This window comes from Balaenoptera acutorostrata, chromosome X (assembly GCF_949987535.1).
Source record: "Balaenoptera acutorostrata chromosome X, mBalAcu1.1, whole genome shotgun sequence".
Taxonomy (NCBI): domain Eukaryota; kingdom Metazoa; phylum Chordata; class Mammalia; order Artiodactyla; family Balaenopteridae; genus Balaenoptera; species Balaenoptera acutorostrata.
Window position 1 is genome coordinate 73,415,814 of NC_080085.1, and position 27,573 is coordinate 73,443,386.

General features: G+C 34.3%; 1 protein-coding gene across 3 annotated transcripts in view; it reads left to right on the top strand.

Moving 5' to 3' along the window:
• Positions 1-27,573, top strand: part of APOOL (apolipoprotein O like) — a 96,250-nt gene that overhangs the window by 22,372 nt on the left and 46,305 nt on the right. Inside the window, exons 2-3 of one of the 3 annotated variants that reach the window (XM_007183534.2) lie at positions 1,760-1,839; positions 16,838-16,942. In XM_007183534.2, coding sequence (XP_007183596.2) covers positions 16,838-16,942 — 105 coding nt within the window. In that variant the 5' untranslated portion in view covers positions 1,760-1,839. Of the gene's footprint in view, positions 1-1,759; positions 1,840-10,493; positions 10,524-16,837; positions 16,943-27,573 lie in introns of those variants that run through there. The other 2 variants (XM_007183533.3, XM_007183532.2) reach the window with 2 other exon arrangements.

Here is a 27,573-nt window from a genome sequence, read left to right on the forward strand (position 1 = left end):
AAAACCTCATGTAAAATAAATAGAACACATACACACACACACACACACACACACACACACACACACATCCCACTTCCCGGTACACATCACTTCCATACTTCTGAAAAAAAGAGAAAATCTAGCCAGAGAAGAAAGACGCATTACATAAAGAGTAAAAGAGATGAGAATTACAGTATATTTCTCAGAAAGTACATAAACTAAATAATATTTCTTAAGGAGAGTATTCTTTGTGATTGTGCCTGTGACTCAGAGTTGTTAAATTATACTTCTTACTTGCTTTTCTTTTGAACAATTGAGACTTCTCATCTTTAAAAGCAAAAATAACCCCCAACTCCAAAATCTGTACCTTATACTGGTAAAGGAAATATTTAATTGTGCCCTATACCAGATTTTATATCATGGTAATCACACTTCAGCTTCCTTATCAAATAGAGGTATGTAGTTACTTTTTTTAGGACTGTATCTTTAACATCATTCCATGGTGGGGTGTTTGATTTGTCCTGAACCTCTGTTATGAACTTGTATTTAGGAATTTCTTATTGCATTAAAGCCTGAATTATCTGAGGATTCTAGCTCTACAAAATGCTTCAAGTTCTATTTGACCGCTGAAATAGTACTGATTACACACCAAGTACAGTACAGATGTGCACAAATTCTATGACGTCATTTCTGCTCTAAAGGAGCTTACTGTTTTGTTGACGGAAGACATATCCACATGCAATGGATAATATAAGAGAGCATATATTTATTAAAACATGTAATATATATAAAAATCCTTAGCAATTCAAGAAGTAACCAACATATATTATGATAGTTTAAGGCCTCTCAGACCTTGAATGATAGCATTTAGTTTACTAAGAATGAAGCAGTTAGCTTGTCAGCAATGGCTTTGGGTTAACATTGTTATATGTTCTAGGAACTTAAGGCAGTTAGGCTGACTAAGTCAGAAAGGTTAATTTGGGTTTACTTATAGAAGATACAGTTGGATTAGAAATAGGAAAATGGTGAAGTGTTTGAATGCTAGGATAAGTTGGAATTTTATTTTGAAGTCAGCAAAAGCCATTGAAACAGATCCAAAATACTTTATGATTTTTTAAATTTAATGTAAAATATTACAGATGTACAAAGACGTATTAGTGAACACTGCAAATGCAGTTGAAGCCTCCTGTGTATCCTTCCAACTCTGATTGCATTCCCCTTGCTCCCTGAACTCCCCATAGCCACTCTCCTCACTTTTGTATTTAACATTGCTATGCCTGTTTTTAAGCGTTATATGAATTTTATTTTTGCTGCTTATGTTCTCCTGCATCTTGTTTTTATCAAAGCATTGTTTGTGATATTTACTCATGTTTGTATGTGTAGCTGTAGTTCATTCCTTTCCATTGTGCGTAGTATTCTGCTCTAAGAATATAACACATTTACTTCTCTATTAATGGATGTTGTGATGACTTCCCCCACACCTTTTTCTGTTACAGATAAGACCGTTATGAACAATCATATGCAAGTCTCCTTGGGCTCGTGTGAGAGTTTCCCTGCTATACCTGCTGTATGACTTTGGTCAAATCACTTAACCTGTCTAAACCTTATTCTGTAGCATTTTATACTAGGAAATATTAAAAGATAATATATGCTGTGCACAATGCTATGCCCGGGCTATAGCAAATGTCCAGTAATTTCTAGCTGCTGTTTTTATCAGTATTTAAAAGAATCTTTATATTCCCAGCACCTAGTATAATGCTACATTTCTTTTGACCTTCAGATCCCAATTTAAGTCACACGTCCTTCATGCCAGTGGACTGATAACCTGTTTCTCATGACAGTGAACATCAGTAGTCTCAAGCAAGTATAATAGGAATTTGTTGTGTTATATTATCAATTTTTATTAAAATGAGTATATATTTATAGCCTTGTTTCTTCTTAGACTTATTTTGATTTCTTTCAGACCCTTGATGGTTATTCATGATGTTTTTAATAACAGAAATCATCTTTAAAAGTATAAAATATAATCTGTTTATTTGGTTACCATACCATTTATATGTAATTTGAATGCAGAGATTGTTGCAGAGATTGTTTACTAAAAAGCTATCCTGTGAAACATGACTTAAGTTTCTTTTAAGAATAACCCAGATTTAAGGATTCCATTGGTAAAATTCTAGTAGAGTGGGAATGAGATTACCATTTTCATTGATCATCTATAAAAGCCTAACTGATAAGAGTGTAAATTAAGGCATACTAGAGTCTCGAACCTTCAAGGATTGAGATGCTAAAGGCTTTATAGTTTGTGGCTGTTTTACCCCTATAGCTTTTTCACAGGTTCTTTATTTTTGATCTCAGTATTTCAGTCCTTTGAAATAGACTGTTTGAAATGCTGACATGGAAGGCCCAAATTGTACAGATACATTTTCATAGTTTGATTATTTGTTCTTCAGTACCACTATCTTTTTCAAGAGTTTTATGAAAAAATACAGGCAAAGTTTTAAAATTCCCTATTTCAGCAAAGTATCTGCTTTTCATGTACCAGTATAATAAATAATGCTGTAGCTGATAGACTCTGTTCTCAGTAGATTTAATGATAGTTTATTCTCTTAAAGATGATTCACCCACTCATTTTCTGAAGAAAATAAGCACCATGATATATACAGACTTGTTAGTGACTCACTGGTGATTACTTTAAAACAAGGCATCCTTGTGTAAGAGTTTTATGTTGCTGTCGAGAAATATTAGCTGTTACGCGATAGCTACAAAATGAAGCATTAGCACCTTTTCTTGTTGCAGTTTTACTCAGAAAAAAAGATATGGTAATATCTCTGTTAAAGCAGAAGATGAGTTCAGTAGCACTTGCCATTGTCAGAAATTTATTACCCTTGGAAGTAGTACAAGGAGACACAGGAGTGCATTCCAGAAGTTAATAATGGGGAATTAAAATATGCTTTCATTGGCAGGAGTGGCTGGACCTGTGCTGCGTGACCCAAAGGAGTGGAACTAGGAGCCGTGAAAATTATATGGATATGTGTTTCAGTTCAGTCTATGGAGGAACTTGCTTAAAGAGCTGTAAAAAGATGGAATGATCTATTAGCGGAGTTTCCCATTACTAAAGGGGGTCATACATAAACTTGAGGGTCACTTGATAGTGTGTTACAGAAGGGTTTCTATCATCAGAGGAATGGTTGGACCAGAAGACCTTTAAGGTCCCTTTGCATTCTGAGACTAAAACTCTAGTACAAAGAAGGTAGTATGCCTGAAACTCAGCACTATATTTTGAAACCAGTCTCTCTTTTACCATTTTATGTTGGTTTCAATAATCATTAGTTTACTCAGGAGCAGTACTTGATCTTTCAGGCCAATTTTTGTTCTTCCCATCTTCTACCTAATATTTCAGAAGAGGCTAAACTTTATTCGTTGTATAGTTATGCCCCTGTGTTTGGTTTCCTCTGGAGTATTTGTAGTTTAGCTCGGTGGACAAAGGAAATCACCCAGAAATCACCCAGTAAGTCACAGTCTTCTCTCCCCTGCTGATAAGGCAAGCTATTAGCCCTTCAGATCTACCAAGCAAAGGAAAGGGAGAAAGAAGGATAAGTAGGAAATGGAGGTAAAATAAGTATTGAAAAATAATTGGAACAAATAGTCGCTGAAAAAAATAAAAGGGTGGGGGAAAGAGGTGAGGACAAGAAAGAGCAAAAAGTGGGAGCGATTGGAGATGGGTAAGCTACTTTTTCTTCTACCAGGGATGGAAGACTGTAACTTTCCTCTCTTCCCTACCCAAGTCTAGTGGTCTCAAATCAGAAACAGCCCTGTGGTGATGAGATTTTCCTTGTGAACAGCTCCTCAGGCACCAGCCCCACACTGAAAGGAATACTTCTTTTCATGCCTTTCCAACTCCCCCCATTTCTGAATCTTTTGACCTCCAAAAAATGAAGCCTTTTTAAAACTATATTTAAGCAATTATAGTATAAAGGAATATTTTTTCCTAAGGGATTCCTTAAGCAAGGTATTATTGACCATTCTAGCTAAAAATGTATCAATTTAGTTAGAAAGTATTATATTTTAAGGTATTTATTTGATTTAGTATAATAATCACCACATTAATTTGACCAAAAAGTTTTGTCATGGCACATTGAAAGTAGAATGTCGTTTCTAGTAAGAAATAATCACGCTTGCTCTGTTGTCCACTTAGATATAGTCTTCAGAAGTTTGAAATTTAGTCAAGAAATGTGTTATAAGAATACTACATTCCATTTATCTAGCACTAAACAGTTTATAAAATTTTCATGTATTATAGTGTTTGATTCTTGGAACATTCTTGTGAGAATTTTTAGTAAGAAGAGAAATATTCTCTATTGCATTTATACTTATATCAGGATAGGACGCATTTGTGATAAATTTTAGTTGTGGTGGGCCTGGATTTAATTGGGTCCCCAAATGCTTCAGAGAGTGTGGTGGAGCCTGTAAGCATATGCAAAATTTTGAGAATAACTACATTTTGGGGGACCATAATGCATAATTTTCATTGGATTCTCAAAAAATTAAGATCATTAAATCAGTCTTACAATTTCAGATCAGCTTTAGGACTTTTAGTTATCATTTGCCTTCACAAATACTTGGCACATAGGTAGTCAGTAAATGTTACATAGAAGAACTTGCTAGATTACCTATGTATACTGCCTTATTTAAACCTGTGAATGATTTTATTACTTTTTTTGAGATCCTTAGTCCTGCAAAGCCCTTTGAATACAAAGAGGCATAAGACTACTCACAAGGAACCTGCATTTTAGTAGAAAAATAGGCTATATATATTTCAGTGGGTAAATAATAATGTAACCTTATGTTTGTTTAATTCCAGGTTAGTGTTTCATACAAATAACTTTATGAACTCAGAGAGATGACTATGAGTGATCTAGTAGGACTTGAGCTAAACCTTCAAGGAAGGACAGAGTTTAGGCAGTGTATTCATTCAACAAATAGTTTTTGAGTACCTGCTACGTGCCAGGCACTGTTAGGTGCAGGAGAGGTGAAGACATTCTAGCAGGGAAAATGAAATGAGTGAAGGCACTGAGGAAGGAATGTACTTGACATGTTTCGGCCTAGGAAGATTAATTTGGCTAGAGCCAGAGAGCCTAACAGGACATTGGTCCATAAGACATTTGGTTTATAAGACATTTGGACAACACCAAAAGGTCCTTGAAATTTGGTCCTATCTAAAACGTCCATGAGCATATTTGGTCTGTGCCAAGTGGTTTTGGACAGGACCAAATATCAGGGACCTTTTGTCTTTTGGACGTTTTGCACAACACCAGATATCTGCTAACCCCAGAGGGTATATAGAGAAGGATAAACTAAGATGGTTTATTTGTTTGTTGAACCAGGAGAATAAAGCAGTATTTTAGAAAGATTCATTTCATTTCCTGTATAGTTTACTTAATCCTATTTTGAAATTTAGCAGCAACTGAATTCTAAATGGACAACATCTTGAAAATCAACTCTTACTGGAGTATTACTGTCTTCTCAAGTAAATAGAATGCTCTCAATATTCCTTTCCCACATCACCACAAGGTAGATATAGCCTAATTTCTTTGCTATAGATAGCACACATGTTTGTAAATATGTATCGTGAAAGGGAGCTGTTAGGTGTTTTTTAAAATTTAGTTACTGATTTTGACAATAAGTTAGTATTTGTCTGACCCTGATTACCATAAACTGACTAAAATTGAATTATGCCAATCTGTGTTACTGTTTCTGGAGGATTTTTTTAAAATGTTTACGTAACTGCTACATTCCCTGTTTTTATTTTTAATTTTCTACTTAAATTTTTATTTATCTAAGGTAAACTTTTGACACTTTCAAGTGTTACTCAGTAACAACTACATCACAGTTATTGAGTGTTCATAAATTCCAAAATAATTTTGTTCTTTCATACATCATAATTAAAGCACTAGGTGCTTGAAATGCTTTAACATTAATTAATGTTCTATAATTTAATAATACAGTAAAAACCATACCTATCCAAGCCACACTGAGGCGGGCAGTTATTTATTCTGTCTAATTTAAGACTGGCCTTTTAAGTGCTGGAACTTTAATTTTGATGAAGATCAGAGCTCAAGTGTACCATGTACTTCCCATCCATCTTAAACCTATTCATCATCATTCGGTATGTTCGTTGTTTAACTTTGCCAGTTTTAATATGCTATAGCTGTTATTCTTAATGAAGATACTATATAGATAGTGAATGGTATTGAATGCGGAAATAGCCTTAGGATATGCTATCTTGAAAACATTTCTGGTGTCATTTTCTTTTTTTTTTTTTAATTTTATAGCTACTTTATTTATTTATTTATTATTTATTTTTGGCTGTGTTGGGTCTTCGGTTCGTGCTAGGGCTTTCTCTAGTTGCGGCAAGCGGGGGCCACTCTTCATCGCGGTGCGGGGACCGCTCTTCATCGCGGTGCGCGGGCCTCTCACTATCGCGGCCCCTCCCGTTGCGGGGCACAGGCTCCAGACGCGCAGGCTCAGTAGTTGTGGCTCACGGGCCCAGCTGCTCCGTGGCATGCGGGATCCTCCCAGACCAGGGCTCGAACCCGTGTCCCCTGCATTAGCAGGCAGATTCTCAACCACTGCGCCACCAGGGAAGCCCCATTTTCTTTTTTTGAAATAAAATATATGCAACTTCTTAGCTTTGTGGGCAGTGTCACATGCTCAATAAACTGAAGGCAGCCTTTTTCCAAGTGTTTTTCTGCCCTCCAAAGGTCACTGGTGATACTTGTGTCCTTTTCCTTGTCTGCCCCATTGAAAATATTCTGTATGTTTCCTGCACCATTAACATAAGATACTTTCTGATGCATAGTAGTAGGCATTCAAAAAACATTATTTATCCCTTTCCTGTTACTAATGTATTAGAGTAGAAGTATTATTTTGTCAGCACATTCATCTTCAGATTATTCCACTTTTACAAATGCGCTATAGGTCACTACTTCCTCTTAGTATTCCTTGATATTTAATTTCCAAGAAAAGACCAGATCCTATGTACCATTTAAAATGACATTTTAAATATAAGCAACAGAACAGAGAGATGGAAGAACCTGGGTTTTTGATAAGTCACCAAATCAATCCTAAAGTTCTGTCTACTTCCAGACTTCCTATTACATGAGAGAATAATGTTTGTCATTGTTGAAGCCTGTTTAAGTTGGGGATTCCAAAACTTTAGCCAAAACCATCCTAAATCCCCAATATTGAATTTTTGTAAAGATTATAAAACTCAATGGATGTAAAGCACCTGGCACATAGTAAGTGCTCCTTAAACACAGAACACCCTGTCTTCAGGGATCGCTTATATTTTCAGGGACATTATATTAAGGCATAGAACAGGTACCACTACCAGGTTGTAGAGCTGTTGCATTTTTAACTTCATTGCTGATTCTCTTTCTTTCCCAACCATGGTGTGTGCCTCTGCTACTATCTTTTATTCTGCTTTTGTTCTTTCTTATCTCTTACATTTCTTGTTACTTCTTCCACTTTTTGGCTTTTGTATAATAAATCTAGCCTTTTGTAAACACAACTAGCCAATTGGAATACCCTTGCCTATAATACTCAGCTCTTTGGTTCTTTTCCCTTTTGTCGGTTACTGGATGTTCAGGGACAGCTTTTTGGCCACAAGAGTTTCTACAACATGAGGTCTTGTTTCTTTTCCCCCTACCCACGTTTTAGAACTCCTCTAGGTACCTAAAAGTTTTAGGTAGCAAAGGTCATACTGTACCTAATAATAAGCATGGTTTATGAAAGAGACAGATTTCTAAAAGCCGCAGGAAAATTAATCTTACTTTGGAGTCACACCATTTTTCTTAGTCAGCTCCAGCTGCTATAACAAAATACCCCAGACTGGCTGGTTTAAACAACAGGTATTTATTTCTCACAGTTCTGGAGGCTGGGAAGTCCAAGATCATGGTGCCAGCAGATTTGGTTGTTGATGAGGGCTCTCTTCCTGGGTTGCATACTGCCACCATCAAGCTGTGTGCTCTCATGACATCTTTGTGCATGCTGCAGGGGAGGTGGGGAGAGTTCTCATGTCTCTTCCTTTTCATATAAAGACACTAATCTCATTATGGGGGGGCTCCACCCTTGTGACTTCTTCTGAGCTTAATCACTTCCCAAAAGCCCCACCTCCTAATACCACCACATTAGGGGTTAGTACATCAACATAGGAAACTGGTGAGATACTACAAACATTCAATCCATAGTACCATGTATATTTTTACATCTTAACATTAGGTAAGTTTGATGTCATTGGGAAAAAAATATCTTTTCTTGCAGAATGTCTCCCCAGCACCCCGTTATTTCAGTTTGGGATTGCATTTGATCATTATGTGTCCACATAGTGTTGTTAGACTAGAAGTAATAAAACTGCTATTCAAATATTTTATAAATATTATTTTAGAAAAACACTGGGTGATAGTGGACAACTATCATAGAAAGCAGCCTTGTGGTTATAGTACAAGTAACAGGTTTCATAATTTTTCCCAGGTGGTACTTTTTTGGTTTTGTTTTTAGCAAAAATGTCAGTTCAGGGCTAAGGGGAAAATAAGCAATTTCATGATTTGACAGTTTTCATGTCAAATAAGCCAACAAATGTTTCTCTAATAGAGTTTGGGTTTATTTGTAGACTTTTGATGACCATTAATAAATTAAACCATGTTTGTATTTCATAAGCCTTGTGTTTCATACCATAACAAATTTCAGGTGAGAGACCTGTTTAAGGCACAAATCTGGCTTATTCCAAGAGTAAACCTATGGAATAATATATAATAATGTATAAACAGAGAGGTTATCCTCTTTTATTTTTTATTGAAGTATAGTTGATGTATAATATTATATAAATTACAGGTGAACAGTATAGTGATGCACAACTTTTAAAGGTCATGTCCCATTTATAGTTATAAAATGCTATATTCCCTGTGTTGTACAATATATCCTTGTAGCTTATTTTATACCTACTAGTTTGTACCTCTTAATCCCCTACCCCTGTATAGCCACTTCCCCTCCCTCTCCCCACTGGTAACCACTGGTTTGTTCTCTATATCCGTGAGTCTGCTTCTTTTTTGTTATATTCACTAGTTTGTTATATTTTTTAGATTCCACATGTAAGTGATATTTGTCTTTCTCTCTCTGACTTATTTCACTTAGCATAATGTCCTCCAAGTCTATCTATGTTGCTGCAAATGGCAAATTTTCATTCTTTTTTATGGCTGAGTAATATTCCATTGTGTGTGTGTGTGTGTGTGTGTGTGTGTGTATACATACCACATCTTCTTTATCCATCTATCTGTTAATGGACACTTAGGTTGCTCCCATATCTTGGCAATTGTAAATAATGATGCTGTATGAACATTGGGGTGCATGTATATTTTCAAATTAGTGTTTTTATTTTTTTCAGGTGTATACCCAGGAGTGGAATTGTTGGGTCATATGGTAATTCTATTTTTAGTTTTTTTGAGAAGGCTCTGTACTGATTTCCACAGTGGCTGCACCGCTTTACATTTCCACCAACAGTGTACAAGGGTTCCCTTTCAGAGAGGTTATCTTGGATATACTAACTATTATCCCCAGCTCTAAGTTTTAACACTTCAGGAAAGTGGTAATGATCTGTAGGCCAAATGAAAATCTAAAGAATGGATAAAGATGATATGATTACTTCATATTTTAAACCTTACATCTTACATTTGTCCAAGGATAGGTTACTTTGACCTGATGATTTGCTATCATTAATTTATACTAAAACATGTACTTGATACAAGGCTGGAGTAAAGTAGCTACAACACTGCTAAGATTTAGTCCTTGTCTTTAAGGAAAATGCCCTTGGAAGTAGTACAGGAGACACAGTATTATAGGTTTGTTTTCATGATTTTATGAGACTGTTTTCTGATTTATACATTTAGACCATCTTTTAGAACCATTCCTATAAAAGGATAAAATTTCTCATTTTCCTATTTTCCTTTTACTTTCTTGAAAATGTAATGCCATTATATTCTTCTACAGTGGTATAAACAGTGTCCAGTTCTTTCTTCTGCTGTTTTCAGGTTAGCATATATGCTCTGAATGGATGGATATAGAGTTAAAACTGGTATGTTTGAAAGCAAAAATCATATAAATCATTTTCTTTTCTTATTGAATAAATTTGACATGTAATGTTGTGTAAGTTTAAGGTGTACAGTGTGTTACTTTTATACATTTATATGTTATAATATGACTGCTATTATAATAGTATTTATCAAATTACATAATTACAGTACAATATTGTCTATATTGTGCATTAGATCTCTGTGGCTTATTTACTACTTATAAGTTTGTACCCTTAAACCCCATCAATCTTATTCCCCTCCCCCACTTCCCTTAGTAACCATCATTTTACTCTCTGGTTTTTACAGGTTTGACTTTTTTAGATTTCATATATAAGTGACATCATCCTGTACTTTTGCTTCTCTGACTTATCTGGCTTAGTAGAATGTGCTCAAAGTCCATCCATGTCGTTGCAAATGGTATGATATCCTCCTTTCTCATGGATGAATAATATTCCATTTTGTACATGTACCACGTCTTTTTTATCCATTCATCCATTGGTGGGTTTTTGGATTGTTTCCGTATCTTGGCTGTTGTGAATAATGCCGTGATAAACATAAGAGTGTATATATCTCATCAAAATTTTTTTTTATTAATTAATTATTTTTTTTTATTTTTGGCTGCATTGGGTCTTCGTTGTGGCATGCAGGATCTTCTTTGAGGCATGGGAGATCTTTGTTGTGGCGTGTGGGCTTCTCTCTAGTTGTGGCGTGCAGGTTTTCTCTCTCTAGTTGTGGAGCGTGGGCTCTGTAGTTTGCGGCACGTGGGCTGTCTAGTTGATGTCTGCGAGTTCAGTAGTTGTGGCGTGCGGGCTTAGTTGCCCTGTGGCATGTGAGATCTTAGTTCCCCGACCAGGGATCAAACCCGCGTCCCCTGCATTGGAGGGGAGATTCTTTACTACTGGACCACCAGGGAAGTGCCCTCATCAAAATCTTAATCTCTTCTTTTTGATAGAATCATAAGAAAATCCTAAAGGTTGGAGCTCTAAGGCAGTGCTGTCCAGTAAAACTTTCTTCAATGGTGAAAATGTTCTATTTCTATGCCGTCCAGTATGGTACCCACTGGAGTCACATGTATCTACTGAGGCCTTGAAATGTGGCTAAGGAAATGAAGTGGCCTTATTTTTCCAGCTCTCATACTGTGAACAAGTGTCCCTTTTGTGGTAAATAGTGCTAAGTGTTTTCACTTTTTTTTTTTTTTTGGAAAAACTGAATTTTTAATTTTTAAATTTTCATTAATTGAAACATAAATTTAAATAGCACATGTAGATATCGTCTACCTTACTGGATAGTGCAATTCTAAGGCCCTAAGAGATTATCTGCTCAAGGTCTTTCATTTTACAAATAAAGACGCTTTGGCCCAGAGAGATGACATGACTAACTAGAGATTACATAGTTGTTCAAGAACAGAGCTGGGACTAAATACAGGTGTCTTGATGGCCAAGTCAGTGGTATTACTAAATCACTTTGAAATTTTAAGTTGCTAATCAAATTGGAATTATTACTTTTATTCCATTTCTTGTGTTTAGTAATAATTACCCATTTTTCCTATCCTTTCTACTGCTTCCTCTCCTTCACACACACTTACATTATCTCCATTAAAAAAATGGTGTCTTTTTCAGCTTGGTGCTTTGTGACCACCTAGAGGGGTGGGATAGGGAGGGTGGGAGGGAGGGAGATGCAAGAGGGAAGAGATATGGGGACATATGTATATGTATAACTGATTCACTTTGTTATAAAGCAGAAACTAACACACCATTGTAAAGCAATTATACTCCAATAAAGATGTTAAGAAAAAAAAATGGTATCTTTAGGAAGAAGTTTTTGTTTTTTATTTTTTTTAGGAAGAAGTTTTAAAATTCATTTATTTAATTAAGTAGGAGGTAATTTTTAGTTGTGTATGTTTTTAAATGACTTTTAAATTCTTGAAATTCCCTCTGTGGTCTTCACATTTAAGATGTTCGATGTGAGTAGAAGTGTGATTCTGATTATATAATCTAGAGTATTATTTTAATATAAGGTAATTATTTGTTGGTGACTTTCCTTCTGGTTTTTAGAGAAACAAAATGGCAATATCTTATCTGTAGTAAATTATATACTTGGAAATTATCACTGAACTTTAGAATCATGCATTGTCAAAATTAGAAGGAAGTGTAGACATTTTGTAGTGCAGCTTCCTTTCACAAATGGGCAATCTGACACACAGTGAGGGGGAATTAACTTGTAAAAGGTGACATAGTGAATTATTAGCAGAGCGCAGACTAGAACACAGCTTTTACAATTCACAGCCTGGTGTTCTTTCCACTGTATCACTACTTCCTCTCAGATCTTCACACATAAACAACTCAAAAGGCACTACAGCATACAAAGTTCTGTTAAGCTGCTGATGGCTGTACTGAACTTTGATGACTAATCTCAACTTGTCACAACTCATTGGGTGCTGGAAATAGACTCACCAAGTTCTTGAGCCAAATATTTTAAAGCAGTTTACACTTGCAATATTGCAAGCACAATTGAATTTTCTTACAAATCTCAACTTGAAGGTCTATCTGGCTGTTTGTGTGGGGTACTTTGTTGCATAGCTATATTCCAATACACCATGGTGTCTTTTAATGTATTTCTCCATCTTCTATATTTCCTGTATCATGATAATATAAGATAATCAACTGATAAATCTTATTCTAATTCAGAACTACAGCATCTTGCTTTAACTTCATTAATCTTACATCTTTCTCCCACACTGAAAATCCCAATCTTTAAAATGCCAGCATATTTAAATGTCTCCTTGTATAACATACACAGAGCAGGTTCATAATAAAATACCAAAACTGCCACTAACAATATGATTATTAAGTTTTAAGGTTTGTTTGTTTGTTGATGTTCTCTTTGTCCTTTGGGTGTAGCCCAATTACTGGTTGTAAGTTCATTTTGAATTGTTCCTGTCTGTGTGATCATTGCCTCAACATTGTTTATTTCATTTTCCTCTTAGTTTTTAGGGCTTACCTTTCTAAATTTCAGTTTTGTTTTATACTTATCACAGGACTCTTGATTTAATAAAATAGCATTTACTACATGATAATATATCTCTAAAGCAGAATTAATGATTAGGACTGATTTTAGATTAGCCTATAATAATTATATGCTCCTTCTTACAAAATAAGTAACAAAAATTCTTATAGAAGAGAACTTTAAATTTCAATTCTGTTAGTAAAGAAGAGAAAACAGATATGTTTACACTCCCAGGTAAAGCTGGACCAGTTAATTCTCTGCCTTATTTTTCCAGCTCTCATACTGTGAACAAGTGTCCCTTTTGTGGTAAATAGTGCTAAGTGTTTTCACTTTTTTTTTTTTTTTTTGGAAATGCTGCTATTTGAAATGGCTCCATGCATAGTACAGAAGTGCTATCTAGTGTTCTTAAGTGCAAGAAAGCTGTGATACGCCTTAGGGAGAAAATATGTATGTTGGATAAACTTCATCGTGGCATGAGTTATAGTGCTGTTGGCTGTGAGTTCAATGTTACTGAATCAACAATATATAGTAAACAAGGTGTCTTTAAACAGAAACACATGTAAAACAAGGTTATGTATTGATCAGTTGATGAAAATGTAACCAGAGGTTCACAAGAAATTAACCCTGTGTTTTCCCTAGGAGTAGTGTTCATTATTCCCTAAATCAGTGTTCATGGCTACTTTATGGAATATAACTACTGCAAATAATGTGAATCAACTATATTTTGATTACAGAAGTACTTGGAAGGGTTGAGTCTCATGGGGGAGTTAACTGATGCTCATCTTCAGTCTTGCTATTTGTAAATCTCTATATGATAGAATTCTGTTCTAGGGCCTGTTTGTTATCTTTAATAGGAAGGTAATTGATTTTAAACAAGACACATAATTTTGAATTGACAAGTCATTATTTTGAAGTTACAAATAATTTTAACTCAAGGTCTTACCTTGTTAAAACTAGGATTGCCTCTGCCCAATTTTAATACTATTTAACTAACAGCCTATGAGCCTGTAAATTTTATAATACCCCCAAGCTCTGATGTTCTTTAAATACCTTATTTTATTTTCTAAATTAGGCATTAGCAACTGTTTTTTCTATAAAGGGGCAGATAGTAAATACGTTAGACTTGTAGGACACGAAAGGTCACATATTCTTCTTTGTTTTCTGTTTGTTTATTTTGTTTTTATAAATTTTTAAATATGTTAAAAAAAACATTTTTAGCTCAGAGTCCAGACCAGATTTATCCCAGATCTGTAGTTTACCAATCCATATTCTAATTTTTTCAGTGTGGTATATAATCAGCTGTCTCTCTGGGTAGTGATGCCTTTTTCATCAGTATAACCTGTGTTTTGAAAAGACCTGAGTGTGCCAATCTGCCTCTTTTCTTTTGATCAAAGTCTTGGCCTTTTTTGTTTAGAGGCAATAAGTATGCTATGTTTTTTATTGTTATTATGGCCCTCACTAGAGCCTGATTAACATCAAATACATGTGAGAAGAAAAATGGGGAGTAAGCACCACCACTTAACATCTTTATTCAGCAATCAGAAAGAATGGGGAGCTAGAATTAATTGCCCATTTACCAAGTGCAAGCCATTTTTATGTAATTCTTTAATCCTCAAGATAATCATAAAAAGGAAGGCATTCCCATTTCTTTTCAGATATATAACCTGAGACTCTTAAGATAGCGCTGTCCAGTAGAAATTTCTTCAGTGATGGAAATATTGTATATCTGTGCCCTACATTATGGCTGTTGAGCACTTGAAATGGGGCTAATGTGACTAAGGAACTAAATTTTAAATTTTATTTATTTTTAATAAATTTAAATTTAAATAACCATATGCATCTAGTAATTACCATATTGGGCAGCATAATTCTTAAGAGCTTAGGTAACTTGCCCAGATTTAGATAGTAAGTTCCACAACTTGAGTTCAAAACCAGGTCTGTGCATCTCCTAAGCTTATGTTTTTACCATTATGCCACACTGCCTTATTAATAAAAGTCAAGGTGGATGGACCCTGCCCTACAGAGTAGAAAATGTAGCAAAGATACTTAAGCATTTTTCAAGGTATACTGTATTAACTTTTTAGGCCACTAGTTCAATTAGTCAGTCCACACTCTGGAGCAATCGATCATAATTATTAAATAATACCTATGAATTTATTTTATAGTCTACATACTATTATTTTTCCATTATGTGAAATAAAATGACTATACTAAGAACATAGGGTATTGAAATTTTTTCAGATATTAGCATACTTCAAAAGTTCTATCTAGGGAGTAAGGTCTACTCTGGTATTTTTAAAATAGGTTTTAAATATTGTAAGAATTGACATGCTTCAAATAATCACTTCAGAGCTTTATTGAAAATTATTTTCAGGTACACGGGAGAACATCCGTTGCTGGCATCCATTTTAATATGTTTTTTATTGATGCCCGACATTAGATACTGAGTGGAAATCTTATTTCATTAGTGAATACCAACTGTGTGTAAGAAATCAGAAGTGATGCCTTTTGGAAGGCAGGCCTAGATAAATTGTTCTGTGATGCTGACATATGTACTAGAGGGAGGCTTGAAGGGGGAAAAACAGTGAACACAATTTCTTTTATTAGTGTTGAGTCTTTATTTTACCCTATATTTCTGGAGTCTCAATCTAAATCAGAATCATGCCTAGTTTAAACAGGAAATTGCTTAACTAGTGCTGTAGCTTCCCGTATTCTGCCCAGAAAATATTGAAAAATATGTCAGAAATGAAGTGCAATCACTATCACTGTTATCCGATAACATTTGGAATCCTTTGACCAGTGTTTCTTCCAGTTCTTGAACAATTCCACTTATGTGTAAGCCAGAGAGACCTCTTCCCTCTGGATGTCTTTGGTCAATTTCAGCAGGCCTCCTTCTGAGTCTAAAGAATCAAGCTCTTAAAATAGTCATTCCCTGCAAAGCTTTTCATTTGGCCTTATTGAATGAATAATCTTTAGGAATTATTCTGGTACCTGGATAAACACTGGAACACCTTGTTCTTAGAGCCAGTAATTTTCCTGCATTCTTAATTCAAATCAAGTTATATCTAAAACTAAGGTCACTTTTGGCTTTAGATCAAGCATGAAATAGGTAAAAAGGAATATGTTAGTTAGGGGCATAAGATTTGTAATGGTAGGAAGTTATTTTTATAAATAATGTAATTATAAAATTTATTTCAAGATACAACCTGAATCACCCAGTACTCCAGATCACCCTTATCCTTTACTTTCTCTATAGCATTTATCGATTGTAATATACCGTATAATATATGTATTGTGCTTATCTCCTGCCTCTTCTCCACTAGAACGTCAGCTCCATGAGAGCAAGGATCTTTGTTTTGTTCCCTGATGGGTCTGGCATATAGTAATTGCTCAATAAATATTTGTGGACTGAGTGAATATCATAATCTATATCTCACTTCATCCCTCAAAATTTATATTCACTTCTAACTGGTAATTATCATATTGCTATATTACATATGAAGTAGATAGTTAACAAATTGGTAAAAATAAGACTCTACCATCTACCATGAGAAAAGAATTTTACGAATTATATCCTAAAAATGTATGAATAATTTGGAGTGCTTGAGTTTTTAATAAATTTAAATGAAACCAATAGTGTTCCTCAGATGCCCCCCAAAATTTTTCAGGAAATAGAGGGTGGGAAGCTCTCAATTAAAAATACCTTTTTGTTATATCTTTCTCAGATGGGAAAGCTGACAACCATGCCAGCAGCTCTAATATGTGCATCTATAAGTGTGCATGCGGCCAAAGAAGAGGAGTCCAGAAAGCATCTAGTGAAACCAGAGCAGGTAACTTGCCTACAAAAGTTTGAATTTTGTATAACAGAAATATGATGTAAAAGCTGTGAGGTTGGTTTGATTGTTAGCTCTATTCATCAAAAACGTCTTTGAAGTATTTGTTAGGCACGTTTTTTAAGTTGTGAGAAATAGTTACAAGGTGTCTCAAAGTAAACACTATTATATTTAACCCAAACATCTAAAATCCTAACTCCAATGAAAAACAATTGGTGATTTTTCTTAACAAATAATAGATGAGTAGTACAGGGTTTTAGTTCTTCTAAGCAGTCTGACTTCTCTTTCTTAAAAAGTTTTTACAGGTACACCTGATATTTGGAAGCCTTAGTTTAAGAAATTCATTAAGATCTCAGTTTTGAAAGTAATCTTAGATGTTTTCTAGTTCAGTCTTCACTGTGGTACTGTAGTCCCCTCTACAGTAGGTACGCTAACTGACTGTTTTCTTCTACATGAATAAAACTCTGGATAAAGGAACCTAAGGCAGTCCATTCCATATTCTGGCAGCTCTCATTCAACTTAAGGTCCTTTCTTATGTCAAACACAAACCTGTCTCATAATTATAAGTTCTACCCATTGGCCCTGTATCTCTTGCATTGGTGCCATACAGAACAATTCTCATCTCTCTTCCACAAAACAACTCTTCAGATGTCAGTTACACTTTAAGTAGTTTTGCTTCCTGGATAAGTGTATTAGTAGTTTAACCATTCCTCATATATCATAGCTTTGAGTTCCTTCACTTTCATGATCATCCTCTGCCAAACATGTTCAGGATGGTTAGTGTTTTCTTCGGGTGTAAGTATTTTGACTACTGCAGGATAGAGTCAGACTCTGACTTCTCTTGTTCTAGATAATATATTTCTGTTAAAGCTGCCAAAGATCACATTTGTTTTTATATTTATTTTTGTTTTGAGTCATCACAATCAACCTTGCTTATAATCAGCCTTTGACCATGATATAGTGATTGTGCAGTTCTCTAAAATTCATTAAACTTTTTTACATGGGCCACTGGTAAGCTATGTCTTTTCTCAGTCTGTACTTAGGCATATAGACTTTTTGGACTTAGTTACAGGTACATTTATGTCTTTTTAACTTTTATCTTGTTGATCTAATCTATCATTCCAGCCTATTGGTATCTCATTGTAGTAACTGATTCTATTCACCGTTGTACTTTTCATCTTTTCTAGCCTCAAGTTATTCTTGAATTTACCTACATGCTTAGAAATATATACTCGAGTCAAACAGGCCTGAAACTGAATCCTGACCCCACCACTGACTAGTTGGATGGCATTGGACAGAATTCTTAACAGTGCCATAAATATTCTGTGTATGAATATACCATTTTCAAATGTACAATTTTCATAAATTTTTGGAAATTTAACATATTTCCAATTATTTTGCTAATGTAATCAATGCTTTGTCGAAACACCTTGTACATAAATCTTTATGTACATCTATAACTGTTTCCTTAGAATAAATTTCTAGAAATGGAATTGTAAGTCAGAAGGCATGAAAAATATCAATGTATTGCCAAACTGACATACATAAAGGTGGTATTTATTCATTTATTAAACAAAAAAATATTTCCTGAACTTTTCTTATATATGTTTGAGGCATATACGAAGCACTGGGTAAAGTTTTATTAATTTTCATTAGCAGTCTAGAATAGCTTCACTCTCTTATATACTTGCTGACTCTCAGTATTTTTTATTAGTCTTAGAGAGATGATGTTTTTAAGCCTACCTTGACACTCCTATCTTTGGAAAGCTCAAAATCTAGGTTGGATAATAAGTAACTAGCATTTGTCCCTAATAGCCGAATTTACATATTTCTGAATTTTAAAATAAATGTTTGCTCTTTACTATATTATGGAATAAACAGGATTTCTTGGTATTTATTGTATTCCCCAGTACATTTTAAATAGAATTCAATTGAATTACTTATTAAATAAACTTGCCAGCTGAGTGCTAGGGACTATTCACATAATCAGGATTCAGTCCTTGAGAAACTTAGAACTGCTGAAGGAATGAAAATGTGATTTGCATGAACTATTCCCAGGTACTTTTATTGTGTAAAGTGAGTTATGCCTTTGTTTAAATCTATTTACAATAAGTCTGTACTAAGCCAAAATGCTTTATGAATGAGGTGTTCTGGTTAATTGACTCTTCTGGTAAACTTGTGGCTAATGAGAAGATCCTTTTTCAGTTTAACTCTCTTGTTAAACATCTTTTTCAACTGTACCAATATACTCCTGCCTTATTAATTATGATGTTGTGAATGTAATTAAATCTCTCTTTATTTGAAAACTCTGCAGAGCTGTGGGGTGACCCTTTTCTTAAACCATAAAATTTGCAGTATTCAGACTAAAATAACTGGAGGTTGGGCTGTGTGTATACAGTCAGCCATAGACATTACCGGATGTTTCTTTTTAAAGTATTTCTATAATGTGAGTTTGACTTATTTTCTTGTCATTTGCTTGTTTTCGGCAAAAAATAACAGAGAAGAAATATTGATTTGAGAGTTCTAGTTACTTTCGTTCAATTTAATTTAAATGTTGTTTTATAGTTTACTAAATCTAATCTTAATTTCTAATTGAATACAAACAAGTTGTATTTATACAATACAATAAATGGCATTTAAGCCCAGGGCCTCCAATCCAGGATGAGAATATTCATTTAAAGTGTACAGCTTGATGTTTTGACATACGTATACATTGTGAAATGATCACCACACTCAAGCTAATTAACATATCTGTCACCTCATATAGTTACCATTTTTTTGTGTATGTGGTGAGAACACTTAAGATCCACCCTCTTAGCAAATTTTAAGTATACAATACAACATTATTAACCATAGTCACCATGATATACATTAGATCTCTGGAACTTACTCTTCTTGCATAACTGAAACTTTGTAGTCTTTGGCAAACACCTCCCCATTTTCCCCTCTACCTTACCCCACACCGGTAACCAGTATTCTTCTCTCTGCTTTTCAGTCTATTTTAGATTATACATATAAGTGAGATCATACAGTATTTCTCTTCTGAGTCTGCCTTATTTCACTTAGTATAATGTCCTCCAGGTTCAGCCATGTTGTCAAAAATGGGAGGATATCCTTTTTATTCCATTGTATGTATGTGTATGCATGTGTGTGTATACACACACATGCACACATATATGTATATACATTTTTAAACCATGAAATTTGCAGTATTCAGTATTAACACGCACACACACATATACACACATACATACACACACCATATTTTCTTTATCCATTCATCTGTTGATGGACATTTAGGTTGTTTCCATATCTTGGCTATTTGAATAATGCTGCAATGAACATGGGAGGTGCAAGTATCTCTTCAAGATCCAGATTTCATTTTCTTTGGATATATTCCCAGAAGTGGGATTACTGGATCATATGGTAGTTCTATTTTTGAGTTTTTGAGGAACCTCCATACTGTTTTCCATAATAGCTATACCAATTTACATTCCTACCAACAGTGTTTAAGGGTTCTCTTTTCTCCTTGCCAACACTTTCATCCTTGCCAACACTAATCTCTTGACTTTTTACCATCCAACAGTTGTGAGGTGATATATCATTGTGGTTTTGATTTGCACTTCCCTGATGATTAGTGATGCTGAGCACCTTTTCATATACCTGTTGGCCATTTTTATGTCTTCTTTTGAGAAATGTCTATTACTGTTCTTTGCCCATTTTTTAGTCAGTTATTTTTTTGCTGTTGAGTTGTATGAGTTCCTTATATGTTTTGGATGTTAACCCTTATCAGATAAATGGTTTGCAAATATTTTCTACCATTCTATAGGTTGCTTCTGTTAATTGTTTCCTTTGCTGTACAGAAGCTTTTTATGATGTTGTCCCCCTTGTTTATTTTTGCTTTTGTTGTCTGTGCTTTTGGGGTCATTGCTAAGACCAATGTCAAGAAGTTTTTACACTGTGCTTTCTTTTAGTAGTTTTACATTTCAGTTTTTACATTTAAGTCTTTAATCTATATTGAGTTGATATTTTATATGGTGTGAGATGCGAAATTAAGATCCAATTTCATTCTTCTGCATCTAGATACCCAGTTCTCCCAGCACCATTTATTGAAATGACTATCCTTTCCCTACTGTGTTCTTGGCACCCTTGTCAAAGATCAGTTGGCCATAAATGCATGGGTTTATTTCTCTGTAATCTGTTCTGTTACATTGGTCTATGTGTGTTTTTATGCCAATACAATACTGTTTGGATTACTGTAACTTTGTAATATATTTTGAAATCAGGATGTGTGATACCTCCAGCTTTGTTCTTGCTCAAGACTTGCTTTGGCTATTCAGGGTCTTTTTTGTTTCCATATAAAATTTAGGATTTTGCTTCTGTTTCTGTAAAGAATGCTATTGGGATTTTAATAGGAATTGCATTTAATGTGTAGATCACTTTGGGTAGAATGGACATTTTAACAATATTAATTCTTCCAATCCCTGAACATAGGGTGTCTTTACATTTTTGTGTCTTTAATTTCCTTCATTAGTTTTTTATAATTTTCAGTGCACAAGTCTTTCACCTCTGGTTGAGTTTATTCTCAACTGTTTCATTCTTTTTATTGCTATTGGAAATGGAATTGTTTTCTTAATTTTTTTCGGGTAGTTCATTGTTAGTGTATAGAAACACAACTGATTTTTTGTATGTTGATTTTATATCCTACACCTTTACTGAATTTGTTTATTAATTATAATAGTTTGTGGTTGTTGTTAGAGTTTTCTACATATATGATTGTGTCTTCTGCAGATATTTAACTTCTTCCTTTCTGATTTGAATTCCTTATATTTCTTTTTCTTGTCTAGTTGCTCTGGCTAGGACTTCCAATACTATGTTAAACGGAAGTTGCAGATGTGGACATCCTTGACTTGTACTGGATTTAGAGAATAAGTTTTCAGTTTTTCCCAACTGATTATGATGTTAGCTGTGGGCTTTTCATATATGATGTTTATTGAGTTAAGTTCCTTCTATACCGAGAGCTTTTTCTCATGAATGGATTTTGAATTTTGTAAAATGCTTTTTCTGTATCTATTGAGGTGATCACAAATGTGGTTTTCATCTTTTATTCTGTTAATGTGGTGTGTCACATTGATACACATATGGTGAATCATCCTTGCATCTGAGGGATACAGTCCACTTGTTCCTGTTGTAAAATCCTGTTAATATGCTGTTGAATTTAGTTTGCTATTATTACTTTATTGAGGATTTTTGCATCTGTGTTCGTTAGGGATATTGGCTTGTAGTTTTCTTTTCCTGTAGTGCCTTTGTCTGGCTTTAATATCAGAGTGATACCATCAAATGAATTTGGAAGTGTTCCCTCTTCTATTTTTTGGGAGAGTTAAAGAAGAATTGGTATTCTTTGAATGTCTAATTCACCCATGAAGCTATCTGACCTTGGGTTCTTCTTTGTTGAGGGGTTTTTGATTACTGATTCAATCTCCTTATTGGTTATTGGTCTGTTCAGGCTTTCTATTTCTTCGTGATTCAGTCTTGGTAAGTTGTTAGTTTCTAGGAATTTATCAATTTCTTCTAAGTTATCCAATTGTTGTCATATACTTATTCATAATAATCCTTTATTATCCTTTTTGTTTCTGAGGCATCCACTGTAATGTCTTATCTTTCCTTTCTAATTTTATTTATTTGAATCTACTCTTTTTTTATTAGTCTAGCTAAGAGTTTGTCAATTTTGTTTACCATTTCAATAAATACTTTTATCATAAACCGTTCAAGTGTGCTTGAATGCCCATATCTAAGAAGGAAAATACTTTAAAGCACTGGTTCTTAACCATTTTGACCCCTTTGAGAATCTGACGAAAACTTTGGATGCTCTTTCTAGAAAAGTACATATACAAAATTTTGCTTACAGTAGACCACAAATAACAAACCTGTTCTTTAAACTGTTAATCTAATTTATACTAGGGTATAAATGAAGAATCAGTAGGTTTTGACTAGGATAGAAGAGAGAACAAGAACACTTAATGACTCATAAAGTTTGGAATTGAGGAGCATGAAGAATAGAGAGGATGGGGACATAATGGACAACTGTTATCTACTTTAACATCCATGCATCCACATGCATTCTTCCTTGAGGAGTTGGGGAACTTCCTTACTTACTGTGTGCCTGCTTTTTATGCATGTAGTGCACCTTTAATACAAAATTGCACCTCTGACCTTCCTAACTACACATAGTTGCCAATGTGGTGAATTTAAATTTCAAGTATTAGTCTGGAAAGATAAGCACTTTAATCCTGGTACAGGTAGCAAAGGGTCATCTATCTAATGGTAAAAACAAGACTTTTGTGACCCATTACTGTTAAAGTTTTACCAAACCTACACTGTTTCATACTTGTTGCTGGTAGAAGATCAAATCTGAAGCTATTAATAATCTAGTTCCCTTGCTGTTGATTTGTAAACTTGATTCTCCCCAAATATGTCTTTACCAAACCTTATAGAAAGGTGCTATACCCTGAACATAAAGTAAAAAATAAGTATTTTTGAAGGAAATAAGTCTTTACCTCATTAAATTTTTCATAATTCTTTTATGTTTTATATTTGTTTTTATTAAATATGGATTAGAACCAAGAGACTGTTTAATCAGTTTATGAAAGGTATAAAAATAATAACATGATGAACAACCATATACCTACCTACCACCCAGTTTAAAGGAAAAACAAAATAAAATCCCCTGGTTCTCATCCCATTCCCTATCCATTCAGAGATAACCACTACCCTACCCTGAATTTTGATTATTGTTCCCTTTCTTAATTTTTTAACTTCACCTTATATGTCTGTATTACTAAACAATGTTTTTGGTTTTGTAAATTTTTGAGCTATATATTGATAGAAATATACCTGCATAATTTTCTACATTTTGCCTTTTTTGCTCTACAAATATTTTTTTATGCTCAAATTCCTGAAATCCATCGAGATTTTTCCATGTAGCTGTAATTTATATATTTTCCCCTAATTTATAGTATTTCATCCTGTGGATAGATCCCAGTTTAATTATCCATTCTACTGCTGACAGACATTTGAGGTGTTTCCAGATTTTTGCAATTAAAATGTTGCTGTGAACATTATTGTACATATCTCTAGGTACACAATTACAATCGTTTCTCTAAATATACCTAGGAGTGGAACCACGGAGTCATACAATATGTATGAATTTCAAATTTGCTATAGTATGCCAAATTGTTTTTCAAAGTATGTCTACCAATTTACATTCCCACAAGCAGTATATAGATGTTGAGGTTGCTCCACATTCTTGCCAACACTTGATATTGTCAAACTTTAATTTGCCAAACAGTTGTAGTTGAAATGCTATCTCATTGTGGTTTTCATTTGCATTTCCATGTTATTAATGAAGTTGAACATCATTTTATATATTAGTCACTCTAGTGGTTATGTATACATATAACATTGTACATTTAACTTGTATTTTTCTAATGACTAATTATGTTGAGCATCTTTTCATGTGTTTATTTGCCATTCTTCTTTGGTGAAGAGTCAGTTAAAATGTTTGGCCCATTTTTATTAGGTTGTTTGTTTTGTTATTATTGAGCTTTGAAAGTTTTTTATATATTCTGGATTTTCAGCCCTATATCAGGCATGTGTTTTGCAAATATTTTCTCCCAAACTGTGGCTTATGTCTTCCTTCTGTATTACTTTTTCATTGCTTCTGTAACAAACTACCATGAAATTAGTGATTTTAAACAGCAAAATTTTATTATAGTTTCTGTTAAGTTAGAATTCTAACACAGGTACACTGGGCTAAAGTCAAGATGTTGGCAGGGTTGCATTTCTTTCTGAAGGCTGTTGAGAAAATACATTTCCTTCATTTTATCAGCTTGTAGAGACTGGCCCACTTTCCTTCGTTTGTGGCCCAATTCCTCCATTTTCAAAGCCAGGAAAAGTAGTGTAAGTCATTCTCATGTCACATCACTCTGACCATGCTTCTATAGTCACATCTTCTCCTGGCATTACCATTCCACCTCCCTCTTCTACTTTTAATGTCTTATGATTACTTTGAACCCACCCAGATAATCCAGGAAAATCTTCCTATCTTAAGGTCACCTGATTAATGTTAATTACATATGCAACCTTAACTCCACTTTGCCATTGTAACATAACATATTCATGGCTTCCATAGATTAAGACATAAATGTCTTTGGGTGGGGAATCATTGTTCTGCACACATTACCTCCTTTTAAAAGTGTCTTTTGAGGAACAGAAAATTTTAATTTTATAAATTCCAATTTATCCATTTTTGAATTTATGGATTATTATTTTGCTGTCATGTCTAAGACATTTTTGCCTGATGAAAAGTCACAAGCATTTATTCATGTTTTAGTTGTTTTTCTTTTCTTACAATTAGTTGGGTTTTAGTATATTTAGAGTTGTGTGATCATTACTGCTAATTTTATTTTTTTTTAATTTTATTGGAGTATGGTTGATTTACCATGTTGTGTTACTTTCAAGTGTACAGCAAAGTGAATCAGTTATACAGATACATACATCCACTCTTTTTTAGATTCCTTTCCCATATAGGCCATTACAGACTATTGAGTAGAGTTCTCTGTGCTGTACAGTAGGTCCTTATTGGTTACCTATTTTATATATAGTAGTGTGTATATGTCAATCCCAATCTCCCAATTTATCCCTCCCCCACCCCTTGCCCGCTGGTAACCATAAAATTGTTTTCTACATCTGTAACTCTATTTCTGTTCTGTAGATAAGTTCATTTATACCTTTTTCTAGATTCCACATATAAGTGATATCATATGATACTTGTCTTTCTTTGTCTGACTTACTTCACTCAGTATGACAATCTCCAGGTCCATCCATGTTGTTGCAAATGGCATTATTTCGTTCTTTTTAATGGCTGACTAATATTCCATTGTATATATGCACCAAATCTTTATCCATTCCTCTGTTGATGGACATTTAGGTTGCTTCCATGTCCTGACTATTGTAAATAGTGCTGCAATGAACATTGGGGTGCAGGTATCATTTTGAATTATGTTTTTCTTCAGATATACACCCAGGAGTGAGGTCGCTAGATCATATGGTAGCTCTATTTTAGTTTTTTAAAGAATCTCCCTACTGTTCTCCAGAGTGGCTATACCAATTTACATTCCCACCAATAGTGTAGGATGGTTCCCTTTGCTCCACACCCTCTCCAGCATTTATTATTTGTAGGTTTCATGATGATGGCCATTATAACCACTGTGAGGTGATACCTCATTGTAGTTTTGATTTCCATTTCTCTAATAATTAGTGATGTTGAGCATCTTTTCATGTGCTTTTCCATATGTATGTCTTCTTTGGAAAAATATCGATTTATATCTTCCACCCATTTTTTGATTAGGGTGTTTGTCTTTTTGATATTGAGCTCCATGAACTGTTTGTATATTTTGGAGATTAATCCCTTGTTGGTTGCTTCGTTTGCAAATATTTTCTCCCATTCTGAGGGTTGTCTTTTTGTTTTGTTTATGGTTTCCTTTGCTATGCAAAAGCTTTTAAGTTTAATTAGGTCCCATTTGTTTACTTTTGTTTTTATTTTCATTACTCTAGGAGGTGGAACCAAAATGATACTGCTGTGGTTTATGTCAGAGTGTTCTGCCTATATTTTTGTCTAAGAGTTTTATAGTATCTAGCCTTACATTTAGGTCTTTAATACATTCTGAGTTTATTTTTGTGTATGGTGTTAGGGAGTGTTCTAATTTCATTTGTTTACATGTAGCTGTCCAGTCTTCCCAGCACCACTTATTGAAGAGACTGTCTTTCCTCCATTGTGTATTCTTGCCTCCTTTATCATAGATTAGGTGACGATAGGTGCGTGGGTTTATCTCGCAGCTTTCTATCCTGTTCCACTGATCTATACTTCTGTTTTTGTGCCAGTACCATATTGTCTTGATTACTGTAGCTTTGTAGTATAGTCTGATGTCAGGGAGCCTGATTCCTCCAGCTCCATTTTTCGTTCTCAAGATTGCTTTGGCTATTCGGGGTCTTTTGTGTTTCCATACAAATTGCAAAATTTTTTGTTCTAGTTCTGTGAAAAATGCCCTTGGTAATTTGATAAGGATTGCATTGAATCTGTAGATTGCTTTGGGTAGTATAGTCATTTCCCAATATTCATTCCTCCATTCCAGGAACATGGTCTATCTCTCCATCAGTTTGTGTCATCTTTTATTTCTTTCATCAGTATCTTATAGTTTTCTAAGTACAGGTCTTTTGCCTCCTTAGGTAGGTTTATTCCTAGGTATTTTATTTTTTCTGATGCAATGATAAATGGGATTGTTTCTTTAATTTCTCTTTCTGAACTTTCATTGTTAGTGTGTAGGAATGCAAGAGATTTCTGTATATTAATTTTGTATCCTGCAACTTTACCACATTCATCGATGAACTCTAGTAGTTTTCTGGTAGCATCTTTAGGGTTTTCTATGTATAAAATCCTATCATCTCCAGAGATAGTTTTACTTCTTCTTTTCCAATTCAGATTATTTTTGTTTCTTTTTTTTCTCTGATTGCCATGGCTAGGTCTTCCAAAACTATGTTGAATGAAAGCGAGAGTGGACATCCTGTCT